A 22,258-nucleotide genomic window follows, 5' to 3' on the forward strand; every position below is an offset into this window, starting at 1 on the left:
CGAACGCGACACAAGCTTGGTAACGTTGAACGGTGTTTGGCCGAACTCTTTCAAAAAATCCTGCCATTTAGCTTGAGGTCTGGTGATTGTGGGGGCCATGTCTTATGAGCACCTCTGCCAATTACCCGGCCGTTAAAGAGTTCATTTAAATACCCGCACACAGCATGACTTATGTGAGGGCACCCCACCATGTTGCAACCACATGTGTAGCCGTATGTCCAGGGGAACATCTTCCTGCAGGTCAGGTAGAGTTTCTTGCAAAAAGTGAAGGTAATTTGCCCCAGTAAGTCGAGAAGGTAGGCAGACCAGCCCAATCAGATTGTCACCCACAATGCATGCCCAAATGTTGATCGGAAATCATTCCTGGTGTCTGTGGATGTACGTGACAGGAGGATTTCCCCATGCTCAGTAATGAATGTTTCAAGTGTTGTAAAGGCCATACTGATGGAAGGTGCACTCTTCGGTAAACAACACAATGGCGGGGAAGTTGGGATCAAGTGCAACACATTGCAGAACCACCAGGAAAACCCTTGGCTGCATTCATATTCCACTACAAGATTTAGCTCTCGGACAGGGTGGAAACTAAATGAATGCTGGCCATTATACCTCTAAACCTCCCAGACTAACAGATGAGTGACCTTCATGTCGTGTCCAACCTCTCGAGTACTTCACGTAGGTGCTTGTGGGGCGGCGAAGAAGTAGTCGAATGAGTTGTTTGAATGTTCATTTCACGTAACAGACTATTGCCGATGCAACATATGTGGGACGGCGAAGAAGTCGTTGTTTAATGTTGAATGAAAGTTGAACATTGCCACCTTAAATCACGCGAGCCTGGCAACTAATTTGGTGGCCAGTCAGAAAGCGAAGGGAAACTTACTGACCTTAGTTCCCAGTCTGCACGGCCACATTCCTGTACAGCCCAGCTAAACGAAAAATATCCATAGTTCTTCACGGGATTAGGGCTGCTTCAATAAAATTTAAAGTTCCAAACAAGATTTTATTATCTTAAAGGCTCACACAAATTACTCGAAACTTCTGAAAATGCTAAAGACATTAAATATTGTTAATTCAGCCAATCGTTTAATAGTTCAGAGGCGACTTCTACAGCAAGTTCCTCCCGAATAGTTCATTACTCTAACTAACGGTGCTCTATTAATAGTTTGCAATAATGTTAAAAAAAAAAGATTAATGCTCGCCTTAAAAGTGGAGTTAGTCACCACTTGCCACGCGGAATTATACTTCACACGGACGGCACAATAACAGTTTGTTACCGAAGTCTAAACGATCCAGGACGGTGTACAGTCCTCGCGATTTTCAATGTCCGTTTACATTGCTAAGTACGCGCATGTCACAGCCCGCTATGACGTCACCCGAGGCGAGGCGCGATCGGACGTTAAGCTCGCGTGGACTAGGCGTTGGTCTTCACGCTTCGTAATTTTTCTTCTCTTGCTGCTTGGATTACTCCAGCAGCAGGCCTGGCCATCTGGTCGCTGGGCGCCAGTGGGGTTGGTTTCCCAGCCCCCTGACCAGCGGGTTTTCGGAGGTCCTCGTCAACTCATAGAATGGTGTAGCGAGCGCGCGGAAGCGGCGCTCCAACATCTGGACTCCAGCGGCGTCGTGCAGCCTGCGTGTGCCGTAGTCCCTCGGCAGGTGTAGAGCCAGCCGAAGGGCTTTATTCTGCACACGCTGCAGCGTCTGGATGTGCGTTTCTGCCGCGTTTCCCCACACCACGGCCGCGTACTCTAGCACTGGCCTGATGAGTGCTAGGTACAGCGAGAGGCCGCAGTGGGGGGGCAGTGTCGTCGTTGGGTTGAGGAGCGGGTACAGCAGGCGCAACCTGCCGAGCGCTCGGCCCCTCAGCTCCCGGATGTGTGGACCCCACGTCAGGCGTCGATCGAGGGTGACGCCGAGGTATTTTCCTGTGCGCGACCACGGGATGGGGCCTCCCATGATCCGCACTTGCAGCAGCGCGTCGGGAATGCGGCGGCGCGTGAATATCACCGCCTGGCTTTTCCCGGCGTTGAACTTGAGCCGCCATTTGGTGGCCCAGGCTCCAATCTCGTTGCAGGAGAGCTGCAGCCGGCGGCGCATTAGCTGCGCGTCCTTGCTGCGAGTGTAGATGGCGGTGTCGTCCGCGTAGAGCGCCAGGTGCACCCTCGGCGTCGACTTTGGCACGTCGGCGGTGTACAGAGAGTACAGCAGTGGGCCAAGCACGGACCCCTGCGGTACTCCTGCTCGAATGTGGCGCGCCGTTGACACGCCACCGTCAGCGCGCACATGGAAGGTGCGCCCGCGCAGGTACGACTGGAGAAGGCGGACGTGCGACACAGGAACCCCCTGTACCAGCAGCTTGTAAAGGAGGCCGTCGTGCCACACGCTATCGAAGGCCCTAGAAACATCAAGGAAAACCGCCCCGAGGTACTCGCGATGTTCCAGGGCCCCCATTGCCTGCTCCACCAGTCGTAGTAGCTGATGCTGCGTAGCATGACCGCGGCGGAATCCGAACTGCTCGTCAGGAAGCAGGCCTTCTTCGCTGACGTGGCGCTGCAGTCGGATCGAGTAAATCCTCTCGAAGGTTTTCGAGAGGGAAGGCAGGAGGCTTATTGGGCGATAGCTTTGCGCCAGCCTAGGATCTTTGTCAGCCTTCGGGATGGCGACCACCTCCGCGTGTTTCCACGCAGCAGGGTAGACGCCAGTGCGAAGGATGGCGTTGAATATCGCTGTGACGACACGCACTGCTTCCGGCGGCAGCTTCTTCAGCAGTGCGTTACCCATCTTGTCACATCCCCCTGCCTTCCTGGGCTGCAGGAAGTTGAGGTGATGTTGGACCTCTTCTTCTGTTGTCTCTGTGAGGATGTCGTCCTCTTCCTGCTGGGTCAGGTACAGTGGGAGGCGCTCGTCCACCTCGCGGATCATGTCGTCATCGACGACGTCGTCCACCGGTGTAAAGTTTTCCGCGAAGGCGTCCGCAAGGACGCTCGCCTTGGCATCTGGTTCCGCGACGACGTCTCTGCCAACTTGCAGCGGCGGGATGCGTTGGCCCTTCCTCAGGAAGCTCTTAGTTACGGCCCAGGCGCTTCCGTCATCGATTCTGAGCGTGGCTATTTTGCCAGCCCAGTCCCGATTTCGGTGGTGGCTGACGGCCGCCGATATCTCGCGGCGCAGGCGATTTAGCAGGCGTTTGGTGGCGGGGCCTCTCGTGATCTGCCACTCACGGAAGACCCGGTTCTTCTCACGGATGGACATCAAGATATCCGGCGGAAGCTGCTTGGATTTATCCATCGGCTTCCTTGGTCGCTGTGGCGCCGCCGCATCTGCCGCCGCGAGTGTGTAGTGGGTGAACGCAGCTAGCGCGGCGTCCACCCCCTCCACGTCCGGATCGGGTGTGGCGGTGACCGTCTCTGCTAGGTGCTGTTGGAAGTGCGCCCAATTGGTGTTGAGGCGGGCGCTGCGGTGCTCAGGTGGGGCCATCCCGTCTGTGTCCATGTCAAAGATCACTGGCAGGTGATCTGAGGACAGGGCACAGCGCGTGGTCGCGATCGCGTTGTGAGCTGCCCCTTTCACGATCGCGATGTCTAGAACATCGGGACGGCCACGCTTCGGGTAGTGCGTGGGGTCGAAGGGACCCAGCACTATGGCGTCGTGGAGGTTTGCGACCCGGAGTAGTCGTCTGCCGCTGATGGTGGTGACCCTGGAGTTCCACTCCGGGTGTTTAGCATTGAGATCGCCGCCGATGAAGAGGTGCCCGCGCATCGACAGCAGCGTCTCGATGTCCCTGGATTGCAGGTGTCCCGACGGTTGTCGGTACGCTGCCACGAACGTGACGTGGCCTGCGGAAGTGCAGACGACGACGCCCGTGGTTTCCAGAGTCGGCGTCTCTGGGAGTAGAACCTGGTGATGGCGCAACGACGTTTTGACGTACACCGCCGTTCCGCCTCCATAGGTTGCCCGGTCCGTGCGGTAGCAGCGGAAATTTGCAGCCCTCACGTCCACGCCTGGCTTCAGCCAGGTCTCGGTGACGAGGCAAACGTCCACGTGCTCATCACGCAGGAACTGCCGGAATTCTCCCGCTTGGGTTCTGATGCTGTTCGCATTCCACACACAAACGGTTAGGCCCTGGATGTGCCTATCCATGTTTGGGTGTGGGGACAGCTGGTGTGGTGATGGCCTGAACGGCCGACTGCACTGCAGACGCAATCATCTGCGGAAGTTGTGTCAGGAACAGCTTGAAGTCCTCCCTCATGGCCCTGACTTCTTCCGCGACACTCGCTGCAGAAGTCCTGTCAGTGCCTGGGGGTGGTGCCGCTGCCTGGTCTCTAACAGCAGGCTGTGGAGCTGGCGTCTCGCGGGCAGGACGCTCCCTCCGCCGTCCGCGCCGGCGGCCGCCCCTCGCTGTTGCAGGCTGCTCTCTCGGCGGTCCGCGCCCGTGAGCGACTACCGCCTCTGGAGCAGGCTCGGACTGGTTGCCACGCCCCCGTTCGACGGCGGCGTCGGCAGGACGCTGCTCAGTTGACTTGGCGGGTGCCTTGTCAGTGGCAGCGTTTGCGTAACTTCTCCCGGACTGCACACGCGCGGAGTGCGCCGGTTGTCCTCGTTGTTTTGCGGTGGCACGCCGGAAGGCAGTGCAGCCGCGGTAGCACGCCACGTGTTTCTCGCCGCAATGGCAGCAAGTGGACGCGTCCTTTCTCGGAATCTTACAATCTTTAGTGGCGTGGTCCCCCGCGCATTTGACGCAGCGAGGAGGCATCTTACAGTACTTCGCTACGTGGTCGAGGGCCTGGCAGTTGAAGCACTGCGGCGGGCCTCGTCTCCTGCGTAGCTTCTCTACGGTGACGCCGACATCGGCCACGTGCGTCAGCTGGAAGATTTTGCGGTTCTCGATGGTGTCATCGAGAACCGCCATAAACAGCGGCATGTCGGAGTGTCCCTGGGCGACTTCATGCGCGCTGTGGCGCGGATGGGAAAGCCCAGATCTTCAAGCAGCTCCCGCAGGTACCCTGGGTCCATGCTGAACGGGAGCTTGCGAAAGACGACCTTCAGCGTCTTCACCGGCTCCGAGGAGTAGGTGAAGCTGTGAAGCCCCTCCTTTTCGGTGAGGTCCATGACCCCACGGTAGTCTTCAGCTGTTTTGGTGATGACGCGATGTAAGTCGCGCCCTGCGACTCGAAACGTCACGTTCCCCTTAACAACCGCTTTGATTTTCTCTCGGAACTCTTTGAAGCCGCCGGTCCACTTGATGACCACAGGGGGCGGTGGGGGCGACTTCCTCTGCTGTTGGCTCTCCATGGGCTCTCCAGCGTCATTTGAGAGGCCGGAGTACCGGTTGCCGGTGTTGATGGCCGACTGTTGGGCGAGCACGACAGCTCTGGCTGTGTGCTTGCGGGAGGGCTGTGTGAAGCCCTCATCGTCAGCGGCCGGGGGAGGGGTCTTGTTACCCTTCCTCGATGCTTTCCGCTGTGTGCGGAGCGTGGGTGCGCTGCTGTTCGAGCTAGTGGCAGACCTCTTGCAGGTGGTGGCAGCACTCGCGTCGGCAGGCCGCTTGCGCGAGTGATTTTCCACCTCCATGGTTTCAGCTGCCGGTTTTGTGCCTGGGATGAGTCCCATCAGGAAGGCAAGCTGCCTTTCTGCCTCCGGCGTATGCGCTGCATCCATTGAAGCCACTGGCGCCAGTGACTTGGTTTGCTCCGGAACAGTTGCCAAAGCATCCGTTTCGGCCCTCGTTTGCTGAACGGCCAGCACTGTGGCCGCGCTGCTGTTTTTCTTGGTAGCGCAGGACGACGCCGACGGGCCGCCAACGTCAAGTACGCGGGCGTAGGCGTGCAGGGGCAAGCCCCCATCCGCCGAAAGTGCCCGTCGGCTCCTCTGCGTATCTCCGTTCCTGCTGGGCCGGACAGTCGTAGGTGGTCGGCGGTTAGCGGCCGCCGACGGGGCAGGCCCCGCCGACAAGCCGTCCGCCGAACCACTCGCTGCCTCAGCCGTGGCTGAGGTCGCATAACGACTGCGCCGGTCCGTAGAGCTGTCCGACTCGTGGTCCATGTCCATCTGCCGGGTTGTTGCCGTTGGGGGGCCGGATGGGGTCACCGACAGAGCAAGCTCTGCCGGACGACGATCCGCCACACCCTTCACATCTTCACAGCGGTCTGCTCGGTTCGGCATCTCAGCAGCCTCTCCAGCAGCAGCAGCAGCTTACTACTGCCTCTGCCGCTCTTTTTATATAGCTCCGGCGCGTACCGCCAAGAGAGCATCTGTTCTTTTCGTTCCTATGTAGATGCCTGCAGCCTCCAAATGATCGCTATCTCAGGCACATAATCTTAAATATCACATTTAATAATAGCTTTACAAACTTCTCAATTTTTGTATACATACATCTGAGCAGTACAGAAGCACGTAGAAAATCTCAGCCCGCTAAAATTAAAACTTTACTCTCTAGAATTTTTACAATGGAACTAACGGTAGATTGTTACCTCTGAACCATAGCTTTATCAAGACTTGTATCAGCTGTTAATTATGCTACAAGACTAAAACTTGGTGTAGCTTTGTTAATTGTCCTATCTGATCATTGGTCTTAAAGAATTTGTTTTATCATTAAAATTTAAAGTACTTAATCTATAATGCTTATGTACATTTTACTCACAAAAGTAGTTTTTACTAAATTACTAAAAAAAACTAGAAGAGGTAACTGATTGTGGTATTTCCATTATTATTATTAGGGTGAACTGAAGCATCCTACCAATTTTCAATATTGTAGCTCTATTATTTCGCGCCTCTGATTTTTCCGAAAAACGCGGATTCTGGAGTCAATTTTAATTTTATGGTTTTGGAAACCAGCACCACTCATTAATGACTTCTTACTGCACCTTCTCACCAAATTTTGGCTTCCTAGCGTCATTATTTAGCGCCTCCTATTTTTCTTTCAAAACGTGAATTTTACGTAAACTACTAATTTTATAACATTAAGATTTGTTACCTGAAACATTATTACATAGAACTATACTTTAACAAAGTTTTACACACAAATCTTAATTTTTACTTTTATGTTAAATGTGGTGCAATACTATATGCAGGCGCGTTACGATGACGTGACGCTACTAGCAGTGAACTAGGGTAAGTCCCGTGCACTCGCTCGCCTCTGTATCTTATACATGATACAGCGCTTGCTTTGCTTCATGCTTCCTTGAAGCGCTCTAGAACAGTCTCTTCAAATGCAGCATCCAATCATGTTCGAGGTCTTCCAGCATCACCATGATATTCCTCTAATGTGCCTGTTACACCAAGTCGCCGGTGAATTCCTGTAAACGTTTTCCGGTATGGATGGCATCTTGCTGGGTACCGTTTCTCATACAACCATCGAGCTTCATGTGCATAACCGTTTGTTAGTCCATGATCAAAAACCATGTCTTGTTGTTCTTCAAACGAATACTGTGTTGCCAAGCTTACTGTATGACTAAATCGCTGGTGACGTGTGTGCTCTGAAGTGAAGCTTACGTGTGAATGCCTCTGAGATCGAGATGAACAGAAAGACCTATTCAACATGTGCGCGTATCACATTGGGGGAGTGACGGGGCGAGGGATGTTTGATTGTGTGATCCGACAACCATAGCACTGCCTGTCAACTGATGAACGGTAACAGGGCAATACCATTCCCGATTGGAGTGCGTGGCGCCAAGTTTCCGTAGTTTAAAAATGGTGCATTGTCGACTACACAACATTAATAATTTTGGTTCCTACTGGCATCAGCTATTCAGGGTTAGAATTTCGTGACAAAATTTTTATCCAGCCAGCATAATCAATGTGAAACCTCCTGTTCTCTCCAGGTCTCTTCCACATATAAAATCTTCTTTCATGACTCTTAAATAAAGTGTTGGATGTGATTAAATTATGCTCTTTGCAAAATTCTACCATGCAGCTTCCTCTTTCATTCCTTATCACCAGTCCATATTCACCTACTACTTTTCCTTTTCTTCCTATTGAATTTCAGTCACTCATGACTCTTAAATTTTTCTCTCTCTTAACTGTATGAATTATTTATTTTATTGCTTCGTACATTTCTTCAATCTCTTCATCATCTGTGGAACTAGTTGGTAGAAACTTGTGCTACTGTGGTAGGCATGGGCTTCGTGTCTATGGTAGGCATGGGCTTCGTGTCTATCGTGGCTACAATAATGCGTTCGCTATGCTGTTTGTAGTAGCTTATCTGTGTTCCTACTTTTTCTCCATTATTAAACCTACTCCTGAATTACCACTTTTTGATTTTGTATTTATTCCCCTTGTACTCACCTGACTAGAAGTCTTGTTCCTCCTGCCACCAAACTTCACTAATTCCCACTTTATCCAACTTTAACCTATTAATTTCCTTTTTTAAATTTTCTAACCTACCTGCCTGATTAAGGGCTCTGACATTCCATGCTCCGATCCATAGACCGCCAATTTTGTTTCTCCTGATGACAACATCTTCCTGAGTAGTCCCCTGGAGATCCGAATCGGGGACTATTTTACCTCCAGAATATTTTACCCAAGAGGATACCATTATAATTTAACCATACAGTAATGCTGCATACCCTTGGGAAGCATTAAGGCTGTAGTTTTCCCTTGCTTTCAACCATTTTTATAGTTTTCCCTTGCTTTCAGCCGTTCACAGTACCAGCACAGCAATGCTGTTTTGGTTGATATTACAAGGTCAATTCAATCAATCATCCAGACTGTTGCCCCAGCACCTACTAAAAGGGCTGCTGCCGTTCTTCAGCAACCACACGTTTGTCTGGCGTCTCAACAAATACTCCTCCAATGTAGTTGCACCCACGGTGCAGCTATGTGCATTGCTGAGGCACCCAATTCTTCCCACCAACGGCAAAGTCCTTGGTTCATGAGGCCTTGCCCTTATCGTGGCACAAAGTGGAGTGAGATACTGGTATTCATTATTCAGCCATAAAAGTGTTTGACTACTGACCCAGTGGTGTAAAGTATTTCCTAGATAACAAAATTAGCTTCAAATGCAAACTGAAATCTTACCTGTTTGGTAACTCCTTCTGCTCCATTGAGGCCTATTTTAATTTTTTTTAATGTACGGGGTCATGTAAATGGTTTACATTGTACCAAATTTTTCACTGAGAAAGTGTACGATAATAGTAAAATTTGCTTGTTCCACACCATAGAGAGAACTCACTTTCATGATCCTCAGAACATGCAAAACTAATAAAACAACTCCGAGAACAGGAAAATCAATACAGAGGCGGAATTTGCTTAGACCTAATATACGTTCATTAAATTTGTGTATCATTTTCTCTGTATGACGATCCCTAGATAGTTCAGAATAGGTTGTTATCCCAAAGCAAGTATCAACAATTGCATCCTGTTGCATTATCTTGTCACAATCCTTTGCTGTGTGTTTGTCCTATACTTTACCTTCATTGATACAGAGGGAGTTAGCATTACACAAATTTTAATTTTAGCAGTCTAAAGGATTAAGCTTATCCATTATAGACGTTTTAGAACCCAAGAATGAGAATATTAATACAGAAAACTGCAGTCACTGATATTTCAAGAAAGTGAGTGGTTGCCGTTTTCTATATTTACACATTAACAGTGGTTTGATCTGTCCTATAGACAAGCATCTCTGTTGCTTTTGATGTTGTCTAGACTGCAAGACCATCTGCAAATAATTATCAGCATGTACTTGATACCTTTATATTAGGTGACAAGTCATTCATATAAATAATGGATAAGATTGTGTCCAGTACAGAACCTTGAGGGACATTTACTTGCAAAGGGCTCTATTCAGACTCTGTGCCTTGAAATTCAATCATCTGCATTCTGTTAAATGAGTCCATCAATCCAATAGCATTGTCTCTAAACCCATAAAAATGTAGCTATTCAATATTACTTCAAAGCATATAGTGTCAAAAAGCTTTTGGTAAGTCAAAAAGTCTGCTCTAAACAACTTCTTGCATATACTGTATAAGAAATAACAAAACAGCTTTAACCATGCCCAAACTTGATCTAAAGCCAAACTTATTACTGCTGAAGATCTTATTTTATGCAAAGTATTTTACAATTTGGTTATTAAATAGTAAAGCTGTCCTCAATTTGAAGGTTGCTTAAGTTCTCTGCTGGATATGGAACTAATGGCTGTATGGCCTTGCCTTCCTCTGATCGTTGAACTGGATGTACCCATCCAGCTAAAGGCAGAATCTACAGTTAATGTGGACTCTGTACGACAATGTAGATTCTTATATTTTATTTTAACAAATCACTGCCAAAGGCAGTAGGTGACAGAGAAAAGCTCTGGGACTGACTGCCGCCTTTGTGTCTGTAATGTGGCACATACAATCTGAGCCACTTAGACAACTTGCTTATTGTGTGCAACCTGTATAACTTTTAACAACACTGGGACAATTGACAAAAGGCCAACAATTGTTACAACTTGAGTGGCTACTTTACTTTTGGGCTGGATTAACATTACATACTTCAGTAATGGAAATTGTTGGATGGAGCAGTATGCAAAATAGGGGAAAGGCAACCACTCGCCTACAGCAGATTGATGCTTCAAGCACAGTAGCTCATAACAGAAAACAGCTTTCAAGCACTAGCTCTTTCCACAACAATAATAAGCCCATTCACACACAATTGCAGAGACACCAAACTGCACACTCCTGTGGCCAGAGCAAAAGTCTTTGTTTATTTCCTCTGAAGTTTGTGAATTGCTCTATGGGTCACATAGTCATAAGTAGAGACTAAAGCGTTTGCCTCAAAGAAAGGAAGATACAGAAGCTCAAAACAATGAAGCATATCCCGTATGATGAGACCAAAAAGATCTATAAGGCCATGCAGCCTCCTGCTTTCACTATTTCTTTCACTTCAGCTTTTAAAAATAGTATTCCGAAAGGCGAAAAGGCTACCAAATTGAGGTTGCTAGTGTCATTACTGCTGTCACAAAGCCTTAAACTCCCTCCCCCCCCCCCCCCCCCCCTCTGCCTCTCAGCACATTCAAATAGGCCACAGTTGCCAACATTGTAGAACTTCTGGCAACTCAACAAGCAGACTCCAGTAAGCAGGTCAGCACTTTTACTACCACTGCTGTGATGATTCCTCGAAAGACTCTTCTGACAAATAAATTTAAGGGAAGTGTCAACATCAGACGAAGGTCGGTTTTTGTCAGGTCGTAGGTGTCATTCCATCTGACTGTTCTAATGATTCTGCTTTGGAGACCATGAAATACAAAATTTGCTTGAGACAGCCATAAAGCCCATAAGACAGCTTCCTACTATTCCTGGATCCCCACTCCAGTTCAGTGACAATGTGAAAGAGAAGTCTTGCCGATAAAATGGCTCCCATACTTTAGTGAACATCAGTGGGTTTGCTTGTGTTTATGAGAAACATATTTTAAACATATTTCACTGCTGTGCCACAGGGCTGTCCCCTCCACCGCAAGGATGACTGACTGAGGAAAGAGCCAAGGGAGGGATATCAGTGTTTGTCAATAAACACACCACTCCTCTGCTGTATCCGTGATTACTGTGCTGCAAGCAGTTGCCATTGAAGTTCATGTGGGTCAATAGATGACTAATGCTAACTGTATTTACCTCCACAAAAAATGATACATTCTGAGGCTCTCACAGATCTTAAGGAGCATCTCTTCCAACAGTTTTTCTCCTGGGAATTTCAGTACCCGTAATGTATTATGGGGCACCTGTATACTTGCCCACATGCTATCTGCTTCTGTAAAACATTATAAGGATATTTCAGTCTGTGCAGGTGCGACAGCCATGGCTTGATAGGCTGTGTGGAAGGGACTTCTAGGTATTAAATGGATGGCAGCTGTCGAAATCGAGGAACTGGTGGTGGTTGAGAGGTTTTGGCAGCAGCCATCCATTCCATATGAAGACATTCCCACATACAGCATAGCCACCCATGGCTGTCACATCTGTAGTGATGAGCAGTCCCTCTCCGAGTATACTGATAGTCTCATTAAGGCCTTCACAGACCAAAATTACCCTTTCATCCTTGTACAGAAACAGATCTTCTGTGCCTTGCCTCATCAGTCACCTTCTGCATGCCCATCGTCCAGCCACAGAGGAGCACTCCTCTCATGATTCTGTATGTCCCAGGATTGGAGCAACTGAATCACATTCTCTGTCAGGATTTCGACACCCTCTCATCATGCCCTGAAGTGATGAATTTCCTCTGTACTATTCTTCCCACCCTCCCATAGTGGTATTGTGCTGCCCTATGAACCTAAGTAATATCCTTGCCCATCCCTGCTCCACCACTGCTCCCAACCCCTTGGCTCATATGCCAGTGGTCATGAGTTGCACTTTGTGTGTGTGTGTGTGTGTGTGTGTGTGTGTGTGTGTGTGTGTGTGTGTGTGTGTGTGTGTGTTTTCTATTTTAGAAGAAGGCCTTTTGAGTGAAAACTCAAATGTATAGCAGCTTTTTGTTATTCCTGAGTGTGACTCAGCGTCTCCTCTATTTGGTGAATAGTATTCTATCCTTTTCATGATGTTACTTCATCCTGCATTGTCTATTGTTTGATAGAGGATTTCGTAAATAGGAGTAATTAGTTAATTACACAGAAGAAACATGTAAATGGCCAGAATGTAATTGTCATATAAATATTTTTTTTTCATTTCTCTGTCTCTCTTTCATATATGTATTCAGTATCTGTTCAGTTGACATGTTCTGCATCATAACATTTGTTGTGAATGTGACCTATGGAACCCACAACTATCTACTAACACTCTCTTTATGTATACGAATTTTGTCTATTCAGTCTGTACATAGTTTTAATAGTGGTTTATTTGTAATTTTGGTTGTTTAAATTGATTCTTTGAAATGTGCAAAAAATATTTTTTGAGATGTTTGAAGTGTTTTTTGCCTTGTCTGTCAGTTGAGGTTTCTAAATGCTTCTGATATATCGGACAAAGAAGACTATGGCTTCCACTTACACATGACATCTGCTGGTAGTCCCTAGTGTTAACATCACGCACATCAGTCCTTCCCATGAGTTACGGTGCAATAAGGAGTGTTTACAGTTGTGTTTTTCATCAGTTACTTTTGCAGTCAGGTGAAATGTGGAACTTCTATTACCAACCATCTGTTTTGACACATGGTGCCATCCAAAAGGCAGACATAAATCTGTACCAAAATCTTATGTATTTGAACATGCATTATAACACGAATTACAATTATTCTCATGCTTTAATGCTTTTTGGATTTGCTGACATACAGCTGTTACTTTTCCAAGCTAACCTAGACTTTGGGCTAAAGTGCTTATTAGTTTATCATCACAACTTACATTTGAAAAGATAATGTAGAAGTAAACTAAATATTGGTCATTTTCTGGTCTATCTCTGAGCACTTATGACATGTTAACACATCCCCAGTCAAATACCTGTTTCCCACTCCTACTACTAAACTGAGATCTGCCATGTGGTTTACGTTGTAATTAATATTTTGTGTGATATAGCAGACTCCAGTTGTGACTGATAAAACTTGTTATCAAACGATACAGCATATTTCTGTTTTGCAATGCAAACATCTTTACAATTATTTCGACGTTAAGAAATCGTTGTGACTCTTGATATTTTCTCTAGAGCCAATGGGATAAGGCTACATTTTTATTGAGTAACATCTTATTATGTATAACTAGGTTGTTTGAAATTGTAACAAATACTACCCATCATACATTAATGTACACAGCTGAGCCAACACTTTATAACTGCCTGATTAATAGCATGTTGCCCATCCTTGAAATGCAATACGGCAATAGTTCTGCACCGAATGGATTTGACATGTCCTTCATAGGTGTTTGTAGGTATTTGGCACCAAATGTCCTTGCACAGGTCACACCACTCGTGGTAATTGCAGGCTGGTCGTTTGTGGGCTTGGATCTAGTGTCCAGTAGCATCTATGATGTGTTCCATTGGGTTCAGATCAGGCAAATTTGGTGGCCAAGACATGAATACGAGTTAACTATCATGCTCTTCAGGCTACTGTAGCTTGATTCTAGCCCTGTGACACAGACATTTACCCTGCTGGATGATGCTTTTGCTGCCAGGGAAAACATCAACCATGGGGGAGGGAGGTAGTTTCTGACATAATTCGAATCATTTTGGACTATATGCAGCAAACAGTTAATCAAGTACTAAAGTATGTGTAGAAAACACCGAAAATGCTATGCAAGTTTCTGTCTCTTTAATTTAACTTGGCAAGTAATAGAGTGGCCAAAACTGACAGAAATAGGTCTGAGTCATCAGAATGAGATTTTTCACTCTGCAGTGGAGTGTGCGCTGATATGAAACTTCCTGGCAGATTAAAACTGTGTGCCCGACCGAGACTTGAACTCGGGACCTTTGCCTTTCGCGGGGAAGTGCTCTACCATCTGAGCTACCGAAGCACGACTCACGCCCGGTACTCACAGCTTTACTTCTGCCAGTATCTCGTCTCCTACCTTCAGATGGTAGAGCACTTGCCTGCGAAAGGCAAAGGTCCCGAGTTCGAGTCTCGGTCGGGCACACAGTTTTAATCTGCCAGGAAGTTTCATATCAGCGCACACTCCGCTGCAGAGTGAAAATCTCATTCTGGAAACATCCCCATGCTGTGGCTAAGCCATGTCTCCGCTATATCCTTTCTTTCAGGAGTGCTAGTTCTGCAAGGTTCGCAGAAGAGCTTCTGGAAAGTTTGGAAGGTAGGAGACGAGATACTGGCAGAAGTAAAGCTGTGAGTACCAGGCGTGAGTCGTGGTTCGGTAACTCAGATGGTAGAGCACTTGCCCGCGAAAGGCAAAGGTCCCGAGTTCGAGTCTCGGTCGGGCACACAGTTTTAATCTGCCAGGAAGTTTCAGGTCTGAGTCATGTTTTTAAACATCTACTAGCAAATGTATTGTGCCGTAACAGTTGTATTGACAGTTTTCACTCTGAATGTGATCTCTGTGATTCCAAAAGTTAATGAGTTTGTAAGTTTCTTTTGAAAGAGAGGAGTGATAGGTATATACCTAACTGAAGCATTGAATGTGAATGAAAATAAAGCTGTGTCAGATATAGTGTGAACAATACATACAAGTACTTGTATGTATCGATATAAACACTTATTTTGTTTCATAATGTTCCATGTTGCGTTAATTGTCAGTTTATTCACATATATGTCTGTTTTCTTTTGAACGGAAACTTCATTTTCCTGCTCTCTCAAAATTGTAAGTGGTATTCAGTACAGAATTTATCACAGTGTACATCACAGTTTTGTATCAAATTTCCTGTTTATGATTTTGTGCTAGTTTCATATTTTGACAAACATTTTTTGTTTGCAGTGAAACATGGGATGGAGACTCAGCTGATGTTGATGATGATGAATCTGTAATAACAAGAAGAATCAGTAGGAATTCTGGAGAGTTTGTATCAATTAGTTCAAATTATGCATGTGCTGTTTCTTTCTTTTTCTCTATAATCTGTCTGTGATTCTGCTTGCAGTCCTGTTTGCACAAATGAAAGTGTTATCCTTCGACATGACCGTGCATGGAAGACAATCAATGAACCAGTGAAAACAATATATAAAAACCTAGATAAAAATCAAGCTCATGTAAAGTCATTTTTGAAGTACCTGCTTGACAACAAAAAGAATCTTGTGAAGTATTTTGTTCCTAATCAAAAATGTTGTAAGGAGCACTATTCTGCTATGGTTAAAAACTGTTCAGGTGTGTACTCTGTCACATAAATTTATAATAATGTATGTTCCTTGTGTAATATTTTATTGATATCAGTATAGAAAATGGAAAATTTTAGTCTTGGCATACATAATCCAATTATGCTGGTGAGCCTGCATATTTAGCTATATTTGTTTAAATATTCAGCTTTATTCCTTGTCAGAATTGCCCAAGCAATATTGAAATTTCAGATGTCATTGGAAATTTGATTTATGCTAATAAAACAATAGCATTGTGTAAGATTTGGGGTGTTTGAAGCCAGTTAGGAAGAAAGCAATTGTGCTATTTTTGTTCATGAATGCTGTAAAAGAGGATACAAAAGAAAAATATTGCTCTAAAGTTTTCAAATTTTAATCAGTTGTCAGAAGCAAGTAACATCAACTGTCAGAACAGATGTCCTTCTGTCAAAGGTTATGACTATTGGAAGCAGTGAGTGAAGTGTTGTTCTCAGTGGGAGAGAAATGTTGGGTATGTGAATGTAGATGCAGGTTATAGGAAGACACTGATATAAGAATTGTTTGTTATGGAAGAAACAAGTTTGTTTTGCAGAAAGACAAAAATAACAGAATAGGCATTTCTAGTTGGAAAACAAAGTAAGGAAGGGAAAATATACTTAAAGATGGATAACTAAAATGGTCATCTTGAACTGAGTGAGTACAGGATGGAAAGTGAATATAGAAAGGAGAATGGAACCAAGCAGAGTGGCAGGAGGTGGGGGATAGATAAATGGAAAGTACTCAAGTAGATGAGAATTGTAAAAGTTGGGGTTAGTGCAGATTCAGTTTTCGGATATTGATGTAACATTTGTTACACCAGGGAAGTCAACTTGTGACAAACATTTTAATTACATTGCAAGAGAAACTGCATGTTGGTAGATGCTTTTCCTGTTGTATGTGTTCATTTATTTTAATCAGTAACCTCTTTTCAGGCTTTGTCATATAGCAGTTTCTCTTCAACAGATAAAGTCATCTTGTCACAAACATTTTGAACATTGAAGTCAGATATATGAGTGTTTAAATTACACGTGAACATTACGCATCTCTGATTATTCCAGTCTGAATATTATCACATACTTTTATTCATGCATGAACACAACTCCGTAATATGTGATGCCAATCTGCTCTCCATGAACTCAGAAGGAGAAATGGCAACATTCATTAATAAAGATACGGATTTTTAACACAAACAGTGGTGTGGCACCATTCATAGACCTCTTCAACATTTTGCACTTCATCTATGTGATGTATAAAGATGATGCTGAAAGTTTGCACCGTACAAACTGCACACATCAAATAATGGCCTGGGTTGTTGTGCTGAAGCAGTTACTGAAATTGTACATATTATTTCCAAAAGCAGCTAGTTAAGTTTACATCAATAAACTGTTGATGATAATCAGGGTGTATACGAACTGGGACAACCGGGAAATCCTGGAAAAACCCGGACATTTTTCATCTGGGAGAAAACTGGGAAAAACCCGGGAATTTTTCGGATTTCCGGGAATTTTTCATTGTTTTATCTTTCTGTTAAATTTTTGTAATTTTGACTGGTGAAAATTGATTCTGTAGCAAAGAATGTTACTGTATCCTGCTACTGGAGAATGATACTGCAACAATAAAATGTGAACAAAAGGAAAAAAAATAAAACTTTAGTTGCAAAGGAAATGTGCCATTTGCAACAACAAAACACTGTGCACGCACAAGTGTCTGCAAACAGCAAAAGTATGTCAAAAGCCTTAGGGGAAAGACTATGTAATACATCGTAGCAGTAACCTGCTCTCTATGAGTGTGACGTCACAACGGTTTACATTAGGTTCGTTTGACCAGTTGCCAGCGGGCGCTTGCGCATGCCCAAATGACTCACGTCTGAGTAATACCTTCTCTCACTTCCCGCTACTTGAAGTGTGGCTGTTGGCTGTATCGGCAGTAAGCAGCAAGCAACCAGATGCTAACGAGAAAAATTTTTCTCACACACCCTAGCTGCCAGATTCACGCATACACAGAGTTCTCTGAGTTGTAGTGGGGAGGGGGTTAATCTCCACCTGATCCCTGTCTACATTAAGTGATTTCACTATTTCATCAAGCATTAGTCGCCTTGCAGAACAATGAAGTTATTTTTGTCAGTTTGCTAAAGAAATTTGGCTTTACTAATCTTTCCACTGAGGCAATCAATTTATTTGAAGCAAAGTGTTTCGTTCCACAGTATTGGCTAGTTCCAACTGTTCCCTGAATTTCAAGTGCACGTTTTCATCTTCTGCCATGTATGGCATTATGCCATAATAAAAAACCAAATATGACATACTACAGTACTGGTACTCCAAGAAAATTTACATACCAAAAACCACACTGAAAAGCTTAACATAACTGTGAATCTCGAAAAAACCAATGTGCACTTCAAGCCGAATTATGCATTTCAGTATGGTTTACGAAATTCCGATGTCCTTGGAGTATCCTCTGATGTCTTGTTTCTTTTGTGGCGTAATGTTAGCTCTCTTAGTTCAAATGGCTCTAAGCACTAAGGGGGTTAACATCTGTGGCCATGAGTCTCCTAGAACTTAGAACTACTTAAACCTAACTAACCTAAGGACAGCACATACATCCATGCCCGAGGCAGGATTCAAATCTGCGACCGTAGCGGTCTTGCAGTTCCAGACTGAAGCGCCTAGAACCGCTCGGCCGGCGGTCTCTTAGTGCTTTATACATATGAACATGCAGGCTTCCTGCACCACTGCAGCTGTGCACGCGCAATAACGCCTGTTTTCTGGCGCTCTCTGGCAACTGCTAAATCGAAACTATGTAGTCTCGGGATAGTATTGTGAATGGTGGTTCGAAAAGCATTACTTTCAAAGTAAATTTCTTTTTACACAAGATGAATGGACTATGTATGGTCCTCTTTTTTTTTTCTTAAGAACTCTGGGTGAAGAAAGAGCAGGGGAGTGCAACAAATTTTCATGGTAATGGACATTGCATTCAGGGGCCAGACTGTGCGGTTTCTCTGATGCTAGGGATGGTCAGCGTGAGCAGAGTAGCGGATGGGTTGTCCTTCTGCAGAGAAGGCTTTTTGTCTTGTAGAAGGAAGGGAAGCAAAATTGGAGAAAAGATAAAATGTTAAGAGGACACAGCATTTAAGTAGATTTATGTAACATTTAATACCTACATATTACTGTGGAATATATAGTTAATTTTATTTTTGTAGTGTTCAATATGTGGATGTTTGGAAGACTCTTCCATATGTTGGGGCAACCAAGGTTATCTGTAATTCACAAGCTGATTGTAACTAGCCAGATCGAAATACTAGATATGCTTGTGGCAGAACATCCTGCTCTTGCCATGGAATTGGTGCAGGAATATATCTTTTGTCTCCAAGGTAATGAATTTCTTTTCACTCTGTATTATTACAACTTATGTAAATTGAAGTGTAATCTGTTATCTAATAACTGAATAGTACACATATAACTAAAAATTAATGTTTTTGTTTTTAGTTTAAATGTAATTATTCTTCATGGACTTAGCAAAGATTTTTGCTTTGTTTACTCTCTCCTTATTTGTTTGTACACACCTTGTTCCTGTGGAACTGGCTGACCAGTCTGTCTTCAGTTACAAACATGCACTTACTTCTATAGGAGCATATCACTGAGTTCTGGAAATAAAAGGAATTTAATGAGTTTTAAAAATAAAAGGAAATTACAAAAGAAAAGAGAAAAAAAAACCAGTGCTTTTGATGTCTCAGAGACAAAGAATTGAGTTCTTCAAAATATTATCCTAAGCAGAAGAAAATGTGAAAGTTTTAAGAAAGAAGTAACAGGAAGGTGCTCTTGTGTTGATTATGAGATAACTGGGATGTAATGGCTATAAGTACTAGTCTAAACGGTTACAGTTAACAAAGTCACCATGCATACAAAAAATGATTTTTCTTCCTTCAGTGAAAGTAATAGTTTTAGTGTCAGTTGGTTCAGAAAGTGATGGTTCGGAGTTTAAAATCTGAACAAATGACACAGCAGTCATTATAATAATGTGTAATACCCTTCAGAACTATTTGTTTTTAGAAAGCAGTGATGGCATATTCTCAGATGAAAATATTAATGACAGATGGCAGTTAAAGAGGCATGTAAATATTGCCACGAGCTGTGCTGCATGCAAAGTAGAGTAATGGGTAATGTAGCTGCTTCGCATGGTGCAGTTTACCAGTTCAAATCTGTGCACCGAAGGTTTGTTATTTAGTATTTATCGCTTCTGGAAGGTTCTCGAAATTTCGTATGTTTGTAGTGTTTGCCTTTTATGGAATATACGGTTTTTATATAGAGCAGCACTTCCCATCCAGGAAACAGTTCTGTTGTGGCTGTACGATTGTGTCTGTAATAAATGTGTTTTTGGTGCTAAGTGTTGTATTTCGTTGATGACAGTGCTTCCAGATTTGGACTTAATTGTTGTTACTTCATAATGTTGATGGGTCTACATCACTGTGGCTCAAGCTAGGAAACATAAAAGCTGTTGCCTACACAGACAAGAACTTTAATACAAGCAGTACATCATTCCCAAGATCCTTATATTCAGGAAAATTATGGATTCCAAAGTAGCAGTAAGTCAGCTGCATGTCAGGCATCCATCAGTGTTTCCAGGAGGTTCTGGTTAGGACTTGACGTAATGGCTGAAAGGACTTGACCGAGTCACCGAATACAAGGGTGAGTCAAATGGAAACCTTAAATAATTTTTTGAAAATATTATTTATTGTGCAGAAGTGGTACAAAGCTGTATCACTTTTCAACATAATCTCCCCCATGCTCAATGCAAGTCCTCCAGCACTTACAAACTGCATAAATTCCTGTAGAAAAAAATTCTTTTAGTAGTCCGCGCAACCACTTGTGCACTGCATGATGTACCTCTTCATCAGAACGGAACTTCTTTCCTCTCATTGCGTCTTTGAGTGGCCCAAACATATGGAAATCACTTGGGGCAAGGTCTGGGGAATATGATGGATGAGGAAGACATTCAAAATGCAGGTCTGTGATTGTTGCAACTGTTGTATGGGCAGTGTGGGGCCTTGCATTGTCATGTTGCAAAAGGACACCTGCTGACCACAATCCACGTCGCTTTGATTTGATTGCAGGCCACAGATGATTTTTTAGGACATCTGTGTATGATGCACTGGTGACAGTGGTCCCTCTAGGCATGTAATGCCCCAAAATGACCCCTTTTGCGTCCCAAAAGAGTGTCAGCATAACCTTCCCTGCTGATGGTTCTGTTCGAAACTTCTTTGGTTTTGTGATGAGAAATGGTGCCATTCCTTGCTCGCTCTCTTTGTTTCTGGTTGGTGGAAGTGAACCCAGGTTTCGTCCCCAGTAACAATTCTTCCAAGGAAGCCATCACCTTCTCATTCAAAGCGCCGAAGAAGTTCTTCACAAGCATCAACACGTTGTTCTCTCATTTCAGGAGCCAGATGCCATGGCACCCATCTTGCAGACACTTTGTGAAACTGGAGCCCATCATGCACAGTGTGGTATGCTGACCCATGTTGCAATGTCATTCAGTGTCACTCGGCGGTTTTCCTTCAATATGACTTCAACTGCTGCAATGTTCTGTTGAGTCACAACTCTTTGTGCCTGACCTGGACGAGGAGCATCTTCCACTGAAGTCACACAATTCGTGAACTTCCTGCTCCATTTGTAGACTTGCTGCTGTGACAGACATGCTTCACCATACTGAACCTTCATTCGTTGATGAATTTCAGTAGGTTTCACACCTTCACTATGCAAGAACCGAATAACAGAATGCTGTTCTTCCCTGGTGCAAGTCGCAAGTGGGGTGGCCATCTTTATACTGATACTACGACGGTATGTGTGCATCTGCACTGAGCTGCAACCTACAGGCCATTCTGCACGGTTACCAACTTACAGGATAACGGCACGAAATTTTGATTTGTTATTACAAATTTAAGGTTTTCATTTGACTCACCCTTGTACATAACAGGTGGGATGACATGACATGTTAGGTAAATGTGTACTTTGCTTCCAAAGCACAGCCCAACATTTGTCCAGGCAAAATGGAAGGTTGACCTGGGGGGGGGATGTTGACAATTAGCAATAAGTCCACTTAGCGGATAAACGATTGAATTGAAGAACAAGGTCCAACATCATGGGGAAATGACACAGTCTTGATAGTGTGCTTGTTTGCAAACAACAACTTGTCAGAACACCCGAAAGCACACTGTCAATCAGTCATGCCAAGGAAACCTGAGAGACGCAGACTTACAAACAGAATGTTTTGTCCCTGTGCCACATTATGAATCCGAATATGGCAGAAGCCAACAAAATCTCACACTTGATGAAAGGAGCTGCAGAAGACACGTACCAAGCTCTTCTGGTAAAGGATGTTATGAAGACAGAGGAAGTCATCATGTGGTGCCAGTGCATTGAGGAAATGCCACAGAAAGAGTCAGATAGGAGAGGTATGACCAACTCCCAAAGATGGTCCCTATGGGACTTGCAGAAGGCTACTATGACCTCAGCTGCTTCATATGCCAGGTAGTAAAAAAAGCGATATAGCACTGTTGGTGCCATACCTCAAGAAG

At 44.7% G+C, this 22,258-nt stretch overlaps 1 protein-coding gene across 2 annotated transcripts in view; it reads left to right on the forward strand.

Moving 5' to 3' along the window:
- The window catches only part of LOC126334727 (serine/threonine-protein kinase ATR-like), a 402,997-nt gene that overhangs the window by 15,143 nt on the left and 365,596 nt on the right, over window positions 1–22,258 (forward strand). For both annotated transcript variants that reach the window (XM_049997265.1, XM_049997266.1), the window contains exons 2-4: window positions 15,302–15,382; window positions 15,462–15,685; window positions 18,887–19,057. In XM_049997265.1, coding sequence (XP_049853222.1) covers window positions 15,302–15,382; window positions 15,462–15,685; window positions 18,887–19,057 — 476 coding nt within the window. The remainder of the gene's footprint in view (window positions 1–15,301; window positions 15,383–15,461; window positions 15,686–18,886; window positions 19,058–22,258) is intronic.

This window comes from Schistocerca gregaria, chromosome 2 (genome assembly GCF_023897955.1).
Source record: "Schistocerca gregaria isolate iqSchGreg1 chromosome 2, iqSchGreg1.2, whole genome shotgun sequence".
Classification (NCBI taxonomy): Eukaryota; Metazoa; Arthropoda; class Insecta; order Orthoptera; family Acrididae; genus Schistocerca; species Schistocerca gregaria.